The sequence below is a fragment of the Zea mays genome, chromosome 4 (genome assembly GCF_902167145.1).
Source record: "Zea mays cultivar B73 chromosome 4, Zm-B73-REFERENCE-NAM-5.0, whole genome shotgun sequence".
Taxonomy (NCBI): Eukaryota; Viridiplantae; Streptophyta; class Magnoliopsida; order Poales; family Poaceae; genus Zea; species Zea mays.
Window position 1 is genome coordinate 143,570,168 of NC_050099.1, and position 16,399 is coordinate 143,586,566.

A 16,399-nucleotide genomic window follows, 5' to 3' on the forward strand; every position below is an offset into this window, starting at 1 on the left:
CCAAAGAAAACCATCCATTTTACATTACTAAAAAGAGTAATGTTACAGACTCGAATTTTTACAACAGGATTACACCACTCATTATACATTACTACTATTTCTACTACTATACTATTCCTGCTTCCTGTCACTCTTGGTAGCCTGACTATCGGGCGTAGGAGACCACTCATCGACCAACTTCATGGAGGGAGGGGCCTGAAAAGGTCCAATTCACCACCAAGAGCTTCTCCAGCTACATGAGAAGGTCCGGCTTCTGTCCCAACAGGATCTGCAGGCACATTGGGGTGCAATTGTGAATACAGTACATGAACTTCTTCATGTAGAGTATTACAATAAGCCTGCAGGTTATCGATGGCTGAGCTAAGCTCTTCTACTTTGGCTCGAGCTTTTCCCTCCTTAGCCTAGGCAATCGAACGAGACTGAACCGCCCAGTCGAGTGCTAAATCTCGATCTGCGAGCTGATCTTGCAGGCGGCAGATGTCACTTCTTAATTCATTGATTTTGTCGCCATCCGCAACCCAGATGTTAGTCCTGCATCGGAGTTCTATTTGAAGCCGATTCACTTGCGCTTCAAGATCCCCGATCGGATCATTACTCCCACTACTGCTATCCTCGTGTCTTGGGGCAAGTTAATGATGTGGCACACCAATTGGGCCAGTATGCTTGCGCGCGGTTTTCCTCGTGCGCGGTGGCATTTTTTTAAGGGGGAAATTTAACATAGTTCTTAGCATGATGCATGTATAATTACAAAACCAAACTTAGTCGATTCAACCTTCTATATGTTGCACTCTTACTATCCGGTCTTTAAGATAAACTCTTCAGATATAATAGATAAGAAGGGAAGAAATTTTTCTAGATGAGTCTTTAGAAAATTCTTTTGAAGATGCCTCATAATATCTGCAGAGAAGTGCTTTGCTCCGATACCAGCTGTGACGGAACCTCCCAAGTCATTAGGACCACCTACAATTGTCCTTGTCCAACGGACATCAGACAACCCTGCAGATGCCCCTGAATCACTCGACAAGTTCGGTATCTACTTTTCTTACCTTTCTCAAGAGCGTTTCACCCGGCACGCAGACATTACAGATCATCGGAGATATGAAAATGCGGAAGTGGTTACATAAACTTACCTTTACTTTAAAAGTAAGACAAAGTTATATATTACATACCAGGATATAACTTATGAGTGCAGAGTAGTATTATTACACACCAAGGGAGGCAAAAACCCCTCCCGATAAGTTTTTAAACAAAAGTTCTTATGGAGGAACTCTTCCTCCCGCAGCATCATTCTTGCTTTTCTTCTTTTGGAACCACCTTGGAACAGAAACAACAAAAGTTCATTGCTTCCTCACCTAAAAACAATAGGGAATAACACCCTGAGTATGGAATTACTCAGCAAGACTTACCCGACTAAGGAAAAGACTCTCAAGGGTATGCTGGCTTAAGGGAGTCAAGGTAAGGCTTATCAATAATCAATGACTCTGTTTGCAGAAATGCTTACTAAAGTGGATCCTTAAAAATCCAATTTTATTTTTGTCAGGTTAAGTAAGATTACCTGCAACTAGAGTTCTTTCTATCCTAGTTCAAACACTTGACCTGCACTAGACAATTTCTTTATCCACCTGTCATCTTCACTGGAGTTCTACGTGTAAGTCAGTGACCAAGTCTTCATAACCGCGAAGGTACGGAGATCTGAATCGATTATACTCAGCTAAGGATCTCCGATCACACGACATATGTAGCACTTAACCCTTGCATATGTCAACCTGCCACCGGGATTCTTAAGACCAGATCAGGTTCACGTCAACCGAGAGCACAGATACACCACCGTCCAGCCTCTTGCCACGGAGGGTACACACTACTCTCGCCACCGCTCCATGCCCATTGCATGTTATCTTATTCTGGCCTTAGTCTGCCCGAGGCAAGGCTTACCCATGACGAGGCATGTGACCAGTTAAAGGGTCCTCGGTCAGCAGGCCTACATCGAGACGGTCCTCAATCGGCTCAGACGGAGACACTACACCGAGACTCCTTTCTCGTGCAAGTCACCCGCCCGGTCTCAGCTTAATCATTTCAAACCCAAAGTTTGGTACCTGGCAGAGGTACATCTTTTCCGATGTTATGGATCCACCATCAAGTTTTGTTTTCAAAAACATCCCACCCACTTTTGCCATATCATCTTTTGTAAAAACAAAACATTTTGTTTTTCTAAAGCAAGGCTAAGCATAGTAAAAACTTTTTATAAAACAGGGATTCAAAGGAAGGTAATCAAATACAAGGAAGGTAATGCAGGAATTGTTTTATCAATCAATTCCTATCACCTAATGCATCAATTAAGTGAGAAAGATTTTAAAAGAGTCAAGGAGGTGGCAAATGCATCAGGGCTTGCCTTCGATTATAGGTGAGTCAGGCACGGATCCACAAGTGTCAAAGTAAAAACAATTCCCTGCGTGAGGTTCCGCAGGTGGTGGTGGTGAAGTCTTCTCTTCTACTTCAACCTCTTCTTCGTTTTCTAGATTTAACCATATATATGTATATAAGAATGAATGCCATGTAATGCTCATGAGAGTGCAAGGATAATAAAAATTTATTATCTAAAGTTCTTGAATACAATTTTCCTTCACGGAACTCCGAGAACCTAGGGTTTCCGGAGTCAACAGTGAAGTTCAAAGAGCAGGGGGTGGGGGTTTTGGGTTCTAGTTACCAAACAAGGTCCAAATCAAACCAATTTCAACCCAAATCTTCTAAATAATGTTTTGAGTTCATATAAAAAGTTTGGGCAGTTTTGGAATTATTATCTATTCCCTAAAAATTCAGAACCATTGTTTTAAGCTATTTTAAATGCTCCAAAATTTCCAATTTGTCTTAAAAATCATAAAATTATTTTTATTAAATACTATGGAAAATAAGGAATCTAGGAAAATTGGTTGGAAATTTTTAAAATTTTTCTACAATTTTCTACTGATTTCCAAAGCTTGACAGAAAAAGAAAAAGAGAATTAATGAACAGTCTCGGGCTGAAACCAGCCCGAGCCGGCCCAGCTAGGGCAGAAACGCGCCCGCGCGCGCACGCCCGCGGTGACTTTGTGAATAAGACCCTGCAGTTTTGAATAACCCGAAGGACCCTAATCACTATTTAAAGCAGTCACTGACACTTTTCAGAAAGGCCCCCGAACTTCTAACTCTTCACATCTCGGCGCCCTCGACGAAGGACGGCGACGCACAGAGCTCTGACGAGCTCGCGCACTGCCCAATTCGTTCAACAACTGGCGCTTGAGTTTGGCCGAAGCCGAATCCAAGACCTAAGGCCTGTTTCCCCTAAACCAATTTCATAAACGGTGAGCTATCCTGCTCTGTCCACGGTGACAGTGGTTATCGCGGACACCTGACCGCGTTCCCGGTGATTAACGAGGTTCTAGCTTAATTGGACGAGTCAGCGATCATCCAGAGCAAGTAAGAATGCCGAAACAAGAACACAGATGGCGAGAATGGACCTGATTTGGGCTGGCCATAACGAGCTTGATTTTGCGGTGTTCTTCAACCGATTTGGGGGCAATCCCAAATTGGGGAGCTATGGGGAACGATCGGAGCTACGAGTTGGTTCACTGGACGCACGATTACCTAGCGGAACATGCTGAGGCTTCAATTTATAGGATACTTGAGCGGTGGTGATCAATTCGGTCGAGCAGCGCTGGCGGCCAGAGGAGAAAAAGAGCTCGGTGTGTGAAACAGGTGGCTTTCACCGTGGCAGTCACTCCGGTGATCACCGGACATGTACCCCATGGTTCACCATGATGAGGGCCAGCGCTTAAGCACGTGGCGTGCAACGGCGACAACTCGACGGCGGTGAGAGTTATCCGATTGACCGACGAGCTGGGGGGGGGGGGTACGACAAGCTTAGCCGCAATCGAGCTCGATTTGATCCTATGCCAAGATTTTTACCTATCCGTGCTTATCTGCTGACCATGGTGCACGAATCACGACGAGCAATCAACCACCGGCGATGGATCACCGACGACGGTAGGGGGGATGAACCGCAATCTGTTTCAGTTTGGGGGGGGTACTGTACCATGGAATACTTCTTCAGTGTGCCTGACAGTCACAGTTTAGGGCCAAATTCTTCTCATATTTCTATAGCAACGTGACCAACACTCTACAGCAAAATTATAGCTTAATAGACCAGCTCCAACTTTGATACATCGTGCATCCACAAACAGTCACAGGATCATGCTCAGAATTGAGCTTGAAGTTCATGCAATTCCATTGTTAGTCTGATTTCAGACTTTAAGTAGTCTGACAGTCCAACTTTGGGCTTAATTATCTCCAATTTCTTCTCAACAACTATGCTTACACTCTTAAGCAAAGTTGTTCTCCTTTGATAGATCTATAATATTTATGTGGTGACCTAAGGCAAATTCTCACTAATTTGAAAGATACAAAGGCTCAAAGTTGAATCAATCACACTGAAATTCAGACTTCATCAAGTGAGTCAAGTGTGGCTCTTTTGCACTTAAGTCCGAATCTCAAGCTTTGGATCGCAAACCCTCATGATTGGGAACCATATGACTTAGGATACTTATTTAACATGGTTTTTACACTTTAGTCCACAAGTGCACTATTTTTGCACATAGGCCCCTAGGGTTTGGATTTAGGGTTTTCCAGGGTTTCAATTAGGGTTTCTGGTATCTCAAGGGTGTAAATGTAACTTAAACCCATCCTTAGTAATATTTTATTACTATTTTACTTAGTCTTTGGGGTTTTCTCTATTTGGCTCTTGTTTTACCCTTCAGGATCCCCTTTAGGGTTAAGTGTCCTATACTAGGGTCTTATTTGCAAAATGCTATAACCATACAATTTGTTTGAAATTTTTACCTAGTAAATGCACACTAGGTGTGTCAAACATATGCAATTGCTAATGCTTATGATGTTATGCTCAAGTTTTAGTAACAGTAACACCAGGGGTGTTACACTTCGTCTAGAGATCATTATATCCTAAGGGAAATAATGTTTCAAAGGACGAAGGGCTTTAACCTTTAACATTTTGTGTTGCCTTGTACTTAATTCATAGCATTTGAGAACAAGTCCCCAACAATTTCATAATTTTTAGCCAATAAGTTCATAAATTATATAATAATACCATCACATATTAAGAGTTTTTTTTTTATATTTCAGGTTATTCGGTCTATTCGGGTTCGAAAGGTTAGGAATCGAACCCAAACACATACCCCGAATTATAGCACATATATGAACCGAATTCGAACCCGAAAACCCAAATAGACCGGTTCGGTTCGGGTTTCAGTTTTAAAATATCCACCCCTACTGGTGAACAATATTAGGGGGAGAGTCCCAACGGGAACCGTTGCACAGTCTTATAAACTGTTCCAACTCAACTAATCTAAATCTTTTCATAAACAATCTGGTCGGTTATATTTCTTCAAACACACGCTTTCTAACTAAGCTAATACAATACATTGTTTGCATATCTTCGTATCTACCTCAACATATGTGTTGGCATATATTGAAATGAAACTTAAACTAAAATGGTGTTTAGTTTCTAGGGATTAATTTTTAGTCCCTCAATTTTATTCAATTTTAACTTCTAAGTTGTCAAACACGATTATTAAAATAGAGTTTTCGTATTTATATTTGTCAATTTATGGACTAAAATGGAATATAATAGAGTGACAAAATTAGTCTATATAAACCAAAGATCCCTAATATACAAATCAAAAACAATTTACTGCAAGATATGTGGATTAGTCTGAATAAAGAGTAAAAAGATATCGTCCGGACAACGGGAGCAAGATCGCGCGCTGCTCAAAAGCATGACCCGTCGCGCGTCCTTTTCAAAAATCCTGTCGAGCACGGCACTGTACCGTCTATAGATGCCGAGATAAGATCGCATACAAGTTGACTTGACCCGCTGCCTGGAAAAAGATAAGCTAGCTTCAAACGAATCATGCCCACACAACACATTCCGCAAGATTGATTGATAATCACAAAGAACCAAACGGGGATTTGGAAATGAAAATCCAGCTCTGCTAGACCATTCAATCAAACAACGACGGCGGTGCGCTAATAGACGAACGGGATGGAAGCAGAAAAGTGACGGCAAGTAAATGACGAGTTTGACGGACTCACGGTCTTCTCTTCACCGGCGGTCAAGCTAAGCCTAGTGCTGTTCTGTGGATGTAACGGTGCTGTAAAAGGGTTTATAAACCCCATAGGAGGTCAGCCAGCTGAGTATCCAGTTTAAAGTTCAGAGTTCAATCTCACAGCACCAAGCAAAAAGGAAGCAGATCAAGGGTAGCCGAGCGAGCAGAGGTACCCCGGTCTCTCTTTCTCCTTCCGTACATAATTATCCAATTCAGTTTGTTACTTGTTAAGAGAATTCGATAGTAAGTTTGTAGTAAGCTTGGTCACTCCTTGAACTCAGCGTAGTACTTTCTCCGTAATACGCCGCCAAGATCACTCATTATTTTTTGCAGGTTGTCAATTACGTGTCTTAATGAGTCTCTGGAAGCAGCCGTCGAAACTCGCCATGGTTGTAGTACTGCTGCTGCTGCTATGTCATGCAGTGGACAAAGTCCATTGCTCGACGCACCATAACAACAGCCAAGATTTTCATTCTCTGCTAGAGTTCAAGAAGGGCATCACCAGTGATCCGCACGGAGCCTTGAGCAATTGGAACCCCAGCATCCACTTCTGCCATTGGCATGGTGTGAACTGCAGTTCCACGCGACCATATCGAGTCACGGAGCTCAACCTCACCGGCCAAAACTTGGCTGGCCAAATCAGCTCCTCTGTTGGAAACCTGACCTTCCTTCATACCCTTGATCTTAGCAACAATAGCTTCATTGGCCCCCTACCTCTTCTTAACAAGCTCCGAAACCTGGACTTACTCTTTCTGGGAAGCAACCATTTGGAGGATGTTATTCTAGATTGGCTTACAAACTGTTCCAACTTAGTCTACCTAGATCTCTCTAAAAACCATCTCACGGGTCATATTCCTCCGAACATAGCCTTTCTTAAAAAGCTAGAAGGTATCAACCTTTATGGTAATTATCTCAGTGGGGTCATCCCTCCAACCTTAAGAAACCTCTCCACACTATTGTTAGTTGATCTTTCAAACAATCAACTAAATGGAAGCATTCCTAATGAAGTTTGGCAAATACCGAACATACAAATGGTAAATCTAGCAATAAATAACCTATCAGGTGGAATCCCAGATACTTTCACTAACTTATCTTCTCTTATGATATTAGGCCTTGACCACAATATGCTGGGCGGCACATTGCCATCAAACATTGGTGATGTGCTCCCTCATCTGCAAGGACTATACTTAGGAAGCAACTTATTTTTTGGTACAATTCCAACTTCCCTAGGCAATGCTTCAAATCTAGAAGTCGTAGACCTACCAAACAACCTTTTCAGTGGCACAATCCCAAGTTCTTTTGGAAACCTTTCAAAGTTGCAGATTCTAAACCTTGAGGTAAACATGCTTGAAGCAAGACATAGTGAGGGCTGGCAATTCTTTGATGCCCTAGCAAAATGTAGATATCTCGTTATACTTTCAGTGTCTCATAATCATCTACACGGACCTATACCAAATTCGATTGCTAATCTGTCCACTAGTCTTCAACAACTATTCATGGGTTGGAATAACCTTTCAGGAATAGTTCCCCCAACTATTGGAAAACTTAGTGGCTTAACTAAATTATCACTAGAAAACAACAACCTCATAGGTACCATTAAGGAATGGGTCAGAAAGATGACAAATCTACAAGTTTTAACACTACAATCAAACAACTTCATAGGGAAAATTCCACCTTGAATTGGCAATCTTACACAGTTGGCACGTTTCTCTGTAGCTAGTAACAATTTCTTCGGTTCTATATATGGGTGACAATGGGCTCTAACTTTTACAATATAAGATTTAAGGATTGGATCGGATTAGGATCGGGTCCTATTACTATTCATTTTTGAACTAAAATTTATTTAGGGCCCTACCATTTTGTGAAGAAGCATTTGGATCGTGATCCATTACCACCCCTAGTTCTATACCATCTAACTTCTGTGATCCTAAATTAATGACAAAGTTAGACCTTAGCCATAACAATTTCTAAGGGAGCATACCTGTTCCCTAAATCTTACTTAGAACTCATCTCGCTAAATCTTTCATCAAACAAATTTAGTGGCGAAATTCCTAAAACTTTATGAAGACTTGAACAACTAAAGGACAATCAAATGGACCACAACATTCTTACTAGAAACATTCCGTCCACATTCAGCAGTCTACACAGCTTGAACTTGTTCAATCTTTCCCATAACAATTTATCTGGTCGAATGCCAAATTTTCTAAGTGGTCTAAATCTTAGTAAACTAGACCTACCGTACAATAATAATTTCCAAGGAGAAAGATCAAGAACTGGTCTATTTGATAATCCTACAGTCATATCGCTAGATGGAATCTGGGATTGTGTGGAGGAGCCATGGTTTTGCATATGCCTCCTTGCCATGTTGCTTCAAGAATAGTAGGGAGTGCAACATTATTGATCAAAAATATTGATCCCAATATTTGGGTTCATGTCTCTCGTATTGCAGGTGTAGTTTTACTCCTAGAAAAGAGGACATCAAGAAGAGCATATAGATCAGAGCAATCTTATTATGAGCATTTTGAGAAAGTTACCTATAACGACTTAGCTCAAGCAACACATGACTTCTTAGAATCCAACCTGATTGGGAGAGGAAGTTATGGTTCGGTGTATCAAGGGAAGCTGAAGGAAGGCAGAATGGAAGTGGCAGTAAATTTTTTTGACCTAGAGATCAGAGGAGCAGGAAGAAGCTTCTTGTCGGAGTGTGAAGCATTGAGAAGCATTCAACACTGGAATATTCTTCCCATCATAGTTTCTTGTTCAATAGTAGATAATGTACGAAATGTTTTCATAGATTTAATTTATGAGTACATGCCTAATGGGAGCTTGGACACATGGCTACATCACAAAGGCGACGAGGAGGCTACAAAATGTCATGGCTTGACTCAAAGTATAAGCATAGCTGTTAATATAGCTGATGCATTGGATTATTTGCACCATGATTGTGGACAGCAAACTATTTGTTGCGACTTGAAACCTAGCAATATCCTTCTAGATTGTGACATGAATGCTCTTTTGGGAGATTTTGAAATTGCACGTTTGTATCATGATTCCGAGTCAAAATGGACAGGTTCAATAAGTTCAATTGGTGTAAAAGGAACATTTGGATATATTCCTCCAGGCACATATAGTTACTTTAGCTATTCTGTTTTGTTCATTTATGTCAATAATTTTTCTAGGTAGAAAATAAGTTACAACACAATTGTTAATTTGTGTATGCCTTTCCAATTTAGAGTATGGGGGAGGTGGTCATGCATCAACGTCTGGGGATGTTTATAGTTTTGGAATAGTGTTGTTGGAGATTTTGACGAGCAGAAGCCCAATAGATCCAACGTTCAAGGACGGCTAGGGCATCATCAACTTTGTTGAGAATAACTTTCCGAATCAAGTATTTCAAGTCATTGACTCTGACCTCCTAGAAGAATGCAGGAACTCAACTCAAGGAAATAATTTGGTACAAGAAAATGAGATCTACCAATGCTTGGTTGATCTACTGCAAGTCACACTTTCGTTTCTCTATTCATTACCATCTGAATGATCGAACATGAAGAAAGTAGCCAGCAGAATGCATGCAATCAAAACATCACATATTGGGTGGAAGCACATGTAACAAGAGCAAGGGTGTTCCCTAAATTATACAGTAACATACTTAGGATGGGTCATAGTCGAAAATGACCAGTGGCATGGTGGTACAGGCAGTTAGTACCGACCGGGCTGGTTCCAATGCTGGTTAGTTCGATCGACTAGTCAGTAGGGCTACCGACCAGTCGACCCGGTTGATATCGTCCGCATTGGAACAAAATCGGTCGGTACCATCCCGTACGCTGGTAACCTAGTCGATATCGACCCTGACCGGTCGATACTTACTGTCTATTGCCATGTGGCAGTTCCTGACTATTTCACACCATTTTGAATTTCAAAAAAATAAATAAATAAAGCTTTTTTAAAAATCTATAATATGGCATATAAATAGAGGAGTGTTTGAGTTCATTCACACCCCACTCTCCAAATCGCTTTTAACACTTTATATTGCACTCCTCTCACTATAGTTTCACTCCACTAAAGCATCATTGCCATGTCTTTCTCGAGCTCGAGCATTGGGACGACCGAGGACAAGGTACTCGATATGCTCCACCAGACTATATTGGATGCAATGATAAAGCTTGCTTCTGGGTGATTAACGGGAAGAAGGTGAAAGACACAACTTCGGAGCTACATCGACTAGGATTGTGAAGCCGCCTACGATTGATTGATTCAAGACTACTTTGATGACCCATGTGTCGGGTATGGTAATTAGGGGTACCTAGATTACACCTCTAAAACATGCTTAACCCCTAAAAACATCATTAGGGTACGTCCCCCGAGGTCAAAGGATCACAAGCCACGCTTCGCCTGAGGCCTCCCTCATGGGTCTCCGCAAACTCCGCCTTGCCAGAGCCTTTCCTCGGACGGGGTGTGTTCTCGGGAGAATCCTTGTCCCGGCCGAGGTCCCCTCACCCTAGAACAGCGATCTTCACCTCGCCCGAGCCCGCCTCGGGTAACAGAGACAAACCCTGGGCAAGACTCAACCAAAGTCTGTCGGGGACAGCCACATTCAATGCGCCTACCTAACCCACGCAGGCCTATAGGTGTATAGGAGCAACAAGACCGCAGTCCTATCAAAGATTCACCAACTATGATTACACATGTGACCACTGTTCATGCATGTCGTCTGCAAACTCCTGATGGGACATACAATATGACAAAGGTACAGACGGTGGCGCACATCTTCGTATTTGTTAACGGTGCAGACGGTGGATGTAACGGTGCTGTAAAAAGGGTTTGTAAACCCCATAGGAGGTCAGCTAGCTGAGCATCTAGTTTAAAGTTGAGAGTTTAATCTCACAGCACCAAGCAAAAGGAAGCAGATTGAAAGGGAATTAGGCTTACACCTAGTTCCTTAATAATTTTGGTGGTTGAATTGCCCAACACAAATAATTGGACTAACTAGTTTGCTCTAGTGTATAAGTTATACAGGTGTCAAAGGTTCACAACAAGCCAATTAAAAAGACCAAAGTTGGGTTCAAAATAAGAGAGCCAAAGGCATCCCGAAAGGCTCCCTGGTCTGGCGCACCGGACTGTCCGGTGGCGCACCGGACAGTGTCCGGTGCACCAGGGGACTTTGCCCAGAACTCCTCAGCCTCGGCAAATTCCTGGAGCCAGCGCGCTATAATTCCCCGGACTGTCCGGTGTACACCGGACAGTGTCCGGTGCTCCAAGAAGACGCGGCTTTGGAACTTGGCAGCCTCGGGAAATCACAATGGCTGCTCCGCTATAATTCACCGGACATGTCCGGTGTACACCGGACTGTCCGGTGCAACTGCGGAGCAATGGCTACTTCGCGCCAACGGTCACCTGCAGGCGCATTCAATGCGCGCCAGAAGCGAGCAGAAGTCAGGCACGCGCGCGCTGGCACACCGGACATTGAACAGTACATGTCCGGTGTGCACCGGACATCCAGGCGGGCCCAGAAGTCAGAGCTCCAACGGTCGAATCCCAACGGCTTTGGTGACGTGGCTGGCGCACCGGACATGTCCGGTGTGCACCGGACTGTCCGGTGCACCATACGACAGACAGCCTCCACCAACGGTCATGTTTGGTGGTTGGGGCTATAAATACCCCAACCACCCCACCATTCATTGCATCCAAGTTTTCCACTTCTCAACCACTTACAAGAGCTAGGCATTCAATTCTAGACACACCAAAGAGATCAAATCCTCTCCAATTCCACACAAGGCTTTAGTGATTAGCGAGAGAGATTTGCCGTGTTCTTTTGAGCTCTTGCGCTTGGATTGCTTCTTTTCTTTCTCACTTGTTCTTGTGATCAAAACTCAATTGTAATCAAGGCAAGAGGCACCAATTGTGTGGTGGCCCTTGCGGGGAAGTTTTGTTCCCGGTTTTGATTTGAGAAGAAAAGCTCACTCGGTCGGAGGGACCGTTTGAGAGAGGGAAAGGGTTGAAAGAGACCCGGTCTTTGTGACCACCTCAACGGGGAGTAGGTTTGCGAGAACCGAACCTCGGTAAAACAAATCCTTGTGTCACACTCCTTATTTGCTTGAGATTTGTTTTGCACCCTCTCTCGCGAACTCATTTTTATTTCTAACGCTAACCCGGCTTGTAGTTGTGTTTATATCTGTAAATTTCAGTTTCGCCCTATTCACCCCCCCTCTAGGCGACTATCAATTGGTATCAAAGCCCGGTACTTCATTAGAGCCTAACCGCTCGAAGTGATGTCGGGAGATCACGCCAAGAAGGAGATGGAGACCGGCGAAAAGCCCACTACAAGCCACGGGAGCACTTCATCGGAAAAGTCCCGCACCAAGAGAAAGGAGAAGAAGAAGGACTCCTCCAAAGGGAAGGAGAAAAGATCTTCTTCACACCACAAAGAGAAGAAGGAGAAAACCTCTTCTCACAAGCCGCATTGGAGTGGGGACAAGAAAAAGAGGATGAGGAAGGTGGTCTACTACGAGACCGATTCTTCATCGGCATCCACCTCCGGCTCCGACGCGACGTCCGTCACTTCTAAGCGCCAAGAGTGTAAGAAGTATAGTAAGATTCCCCTACGCTACCCTCACATTTCTAAACATACACCTTTACTTTCTGTCCCATTAGGCAAACCACCAACTTTTGATGGTGAAGATTATGCTAGGTGGAGTGATTTAATGCGATTTCATCTAACCTCACTCCACAAAAGTATATGGGATGTTGTTGAGTTTGGTGCACAGGTACCATCCGTAGGGGATGAAAACTATGATGAGGATGAAGTAGCCCAAATCGAGCACTTCAACTCCCAAGCCACAACCATACTCCTCGCCTCTCTAAGTAGAGAGGAATACAACAAGGTGCAAGGGTTGAAGAATGCAAAGGAGATTTGGGATCTACTCAAGACCGCGCACGAAGGTGATGAACTCACCAAGATCACCAAGCGGGAAACGATCGAGGGGGAGCTCGGTCGCTTCCGTCTTCGCCAAGGGGAGGAGCCACAAGATATGTACAACCGGCTCAAAACCTTGGTGAACCAAGTGCGCAACCTCGGGAGCAAAAAGTGGGATGACCACGAGGTGGTTAAGGTTATTCTAAGATCTCTTATTTTCCTTAACCCTACTCAAGTTCAATTAATTCGTGGCAACCCAAGATATACACTAATGACTCCCGAGGAAGTTATCGGGAATTTTGTGAGCTTTGAATGTATGATCAAGGGCTCAAAGAAGATCAACGAGCTTGATGATCCCTCCACATCCGAAGCACAACCGGTGGCTTTCAAGGCAACGGAGGAGAAGAAGGAGGAGTCTACACCAAGTAGACAACCAATCGACGCTTCAAAGCTCGACAACGAGGAGATGGCTTTAATCATCAAAAGCTTTCGCCAAATCCTCAAGCAACGGAAGGGGAAGGATTACAAATCCCGTTCCAAGAAGGTTTGCTACAAGTGTGGTAAGCCCGGTCACTTTATTGCTAAATGTCCATTATCAAGTGACAGTGACAGGGATAACGACGAGAAGGGCAAGAGGAGAGAAAAGAAGAGGTACCACAAGAAGAGGGGCGGCGATGCCCACGTGTGCCGCGAGTGGGACTCCAACGAGAGCTCCACCGACTCCTCCGACGACGAGGACGCCGCCAACATCGCTGTCACCAAGGGACTCCTCTTCCCCAACATCAGTCACAAGTGACTCATGGCAAAGGACGGCAAGAAGAAGAAGGTTAAATCCAAATCATCCACTAAATATGAGTCTTCTAGTGATGATAATGCTAGTAATGAGGAGGATAACTTGCGTACCCTTTTTGCCAACCTTAACATGGAACAAAAGGAAAATATAAATGAATTAATTAGTGCTATTCATGAAAAGGATGACCTTTTGGATTCCCAAGAGGACTTCCTAATTAAAGAAGATAAGAAACATGTTAAGGTTAAAAATGCTTATGCTCTAGAGGTAGAAAAATGTGAGAAATTATCTAGTGAGCTAAGCACATGCCATGTCACTATTGCCAACCTTAGAAATGAAAATGCTAATTTGTTATCTAAGGTTGATTCTCATGTTTGTAATAGTTCAATTTCCAATTCTAGAGATGATAATGATGATTTACTTGCTAGGATTGAAGAATTGAACGTTTCTCTTGCTAGCCTTAGAAATGAAAATGAAAAATTGCTTGCTAAGGCTAAAAATTTTGATGTTTGCAATGTTATTATTTCTAACCTTAGGAGTGAAAACGATATATTACATGCTAAGGTTATAGAATTAAAATCTTGCAAAACCTCTACATCTATCGTTGAGCATGTGTCTATTTGTACTAGATGTAGAGATGTTGATATTAATGCTATTCATGATCACATGTCCTTAATTAAACAACAAAATGATCATATAGCAAAATTAGATGCTAAAATTGCCGAGCATAACTTAGAAAATGAAAATTTTAAATTTGCTAGAAGTATGCTCTATAGTGGGAGACGCCCTGGCATTAAGGATGGCATCGGCTTCCAAAGGGGAGACAATGTTAAACTTAGTGCCCCTCCTAAGAAATTGTCCAACTTTGTTAAGGGCAAGGCTCCCATGCCTTAGGATAACGAGGGTTACATTTTATACCCTGCCGGTTATCCCGAGGACAAAATTAGGAGAATCCATTCTAGGAAGTCTCACTCTGGCCCTAACCATGCTTTTATGTATAAGGGTGAGACATCTAGCTCTAGGCAACCAACCCATGTTAAGTTGCCTAAGAAGAAAACTCTTAGTGCATCAAATGAACATAGTCTTTCATTTAAAACTTTTGATGCATCTTATGTTTTGACTAACAAATCCGGCAAAGTAGTTGCCAAGTTTGTTGGGGGCAAACACAAGGGCTCCAAGACTTGTGTTTGGGTACCCAAAGTTCTTGTTTCTAATGCCAAAAGACCCAAAACCGTTTGGGTACCTAAAGTCAAGAACTAAAATTGTTTTGTAGGTTTATGCATCTGGGGGCTCAAGTTGGATACTCGACAGCGGGTGCACAAACCATATGACAGGGGAGAAGAAGATGTTCTCCTCCTACGAGAAAAACCAAGATCCCCAACGAGCTATCACATTCGGGGATGGAAATCAAGGTTTGGTCAAAGGTCTTGGTAAAATAGCTATATCTCCTGACCATTATATTTCCAATGTTTTTCTTGTAGATTCATTAGATTACAATTTGCTTTCTATATCTCAATTATGCAAAATGGGCTACAACTGTCTCTTTACTGATGTAGGTGTCACTGTCATTAGAAGAAGTGATGATTCAATAGCATTTAAGGGAGTGTTAGAGGGTCAGCTATACTTGGTAGATTTTGACAGAGCTGAACTCGACACTTGCTTAATTGCTAAGACTAACATGGGTTGGATCTGGCACCGCCGACTAGCTCATGTTGGGATGAAGAATCTTCATAAGCTTCTAAAGGGAGAGCACATTTTAGGACTGACCAATGTTCATTTTGAGAAAGGCAGGGTATGTAGCGCATGCCAGGCAGGAAAGCAAGTTGGAGCCCATCATCCACACAAGAACATCATGACGACCGACAGGCCGCTCGAGCTACTCCACATGGATCTATTCGGCCCGATTGCTTACATAAGCATCGGCGGGAGTAAGTATTGCCTTGTAATAGTGGATGATTATTCTCGCTTCACTTGGGTGTTCTTTTTGCAGGAAAAATCTCAAACCCAAGAGACCTTAAAGGGATTCTTGAGACGAGCTCAAAACGAGTTCGGCTTAAGGATCAAGAAAATTAGAAGAGACAGCGGGACGGAGTTCAAGAACTCACAAATTGAAGGCTTCCTTGAGGAGGAGGGCATCAAGCATGAGTTCTCTTCTCCCTACACGCCACAACAAAATGGTGTAGTGGAGAGGAAGAATCGAACTCTGTTGGACATGGCAAGGACCATGCTTGATGAGTACAAGACTTCGGATCGGTTTTGGGCCGAGGCGGTCAACACTGCCTGCTACGCCATCAACCGGTTATATCTACACCGAATCCTCAAGAAGACATATTATGAACTCCTAACCGGTAAAAAGCCCAACATTTCATATTTTAGAGTCTTTGGTAGCAAATGCTTTATTCTTGTTAAAAGAGGTAGAAAATCTAAATTTGCTCCTAAGACTGTAGAAGGCTTTTTACTAGGATATGATTCAAACACAAGGGCATATAGAGTCTTTAACAAGTCCTCTAGACAAGTTGAAGTTTCTTGTGACGTTGTGTTT

At 42.9% G+C, this 16,399-nt stretch overlaps 1 protein-coding gene across 1 annotated transcript; it reads left to right on the forward strand.

The window, feature by feature from the left end:
• Positions 1 to 6,094: 6,094 nt before the first annotated feature.
• On the forward strand, positions 6,095 to 9,297 carry LOC103653766 (LRR receptor-like serine/threonine-protein kinase EFR). Its single transcript, XM_035967352.1, has 2 exons — positions 6,095 to 6,323; positions 6,488 to 9,297. Exon 2 carries the CDS (start codon positions 6,508 to 6,510, stop codon positions 7,831 to 7,833), a length of 1,326 nt encoding a protein of 441 aa, XP_035823245.1. The 5' UTR covers positions 6,095 to 6,323; positions 6,488 to 6,507; the 3' UTR covers positions 7,834 to 9,297.
• The last annotated feature ends 7,102 nt before the right edge of the window (positions 9,298 to 16,399 follow it).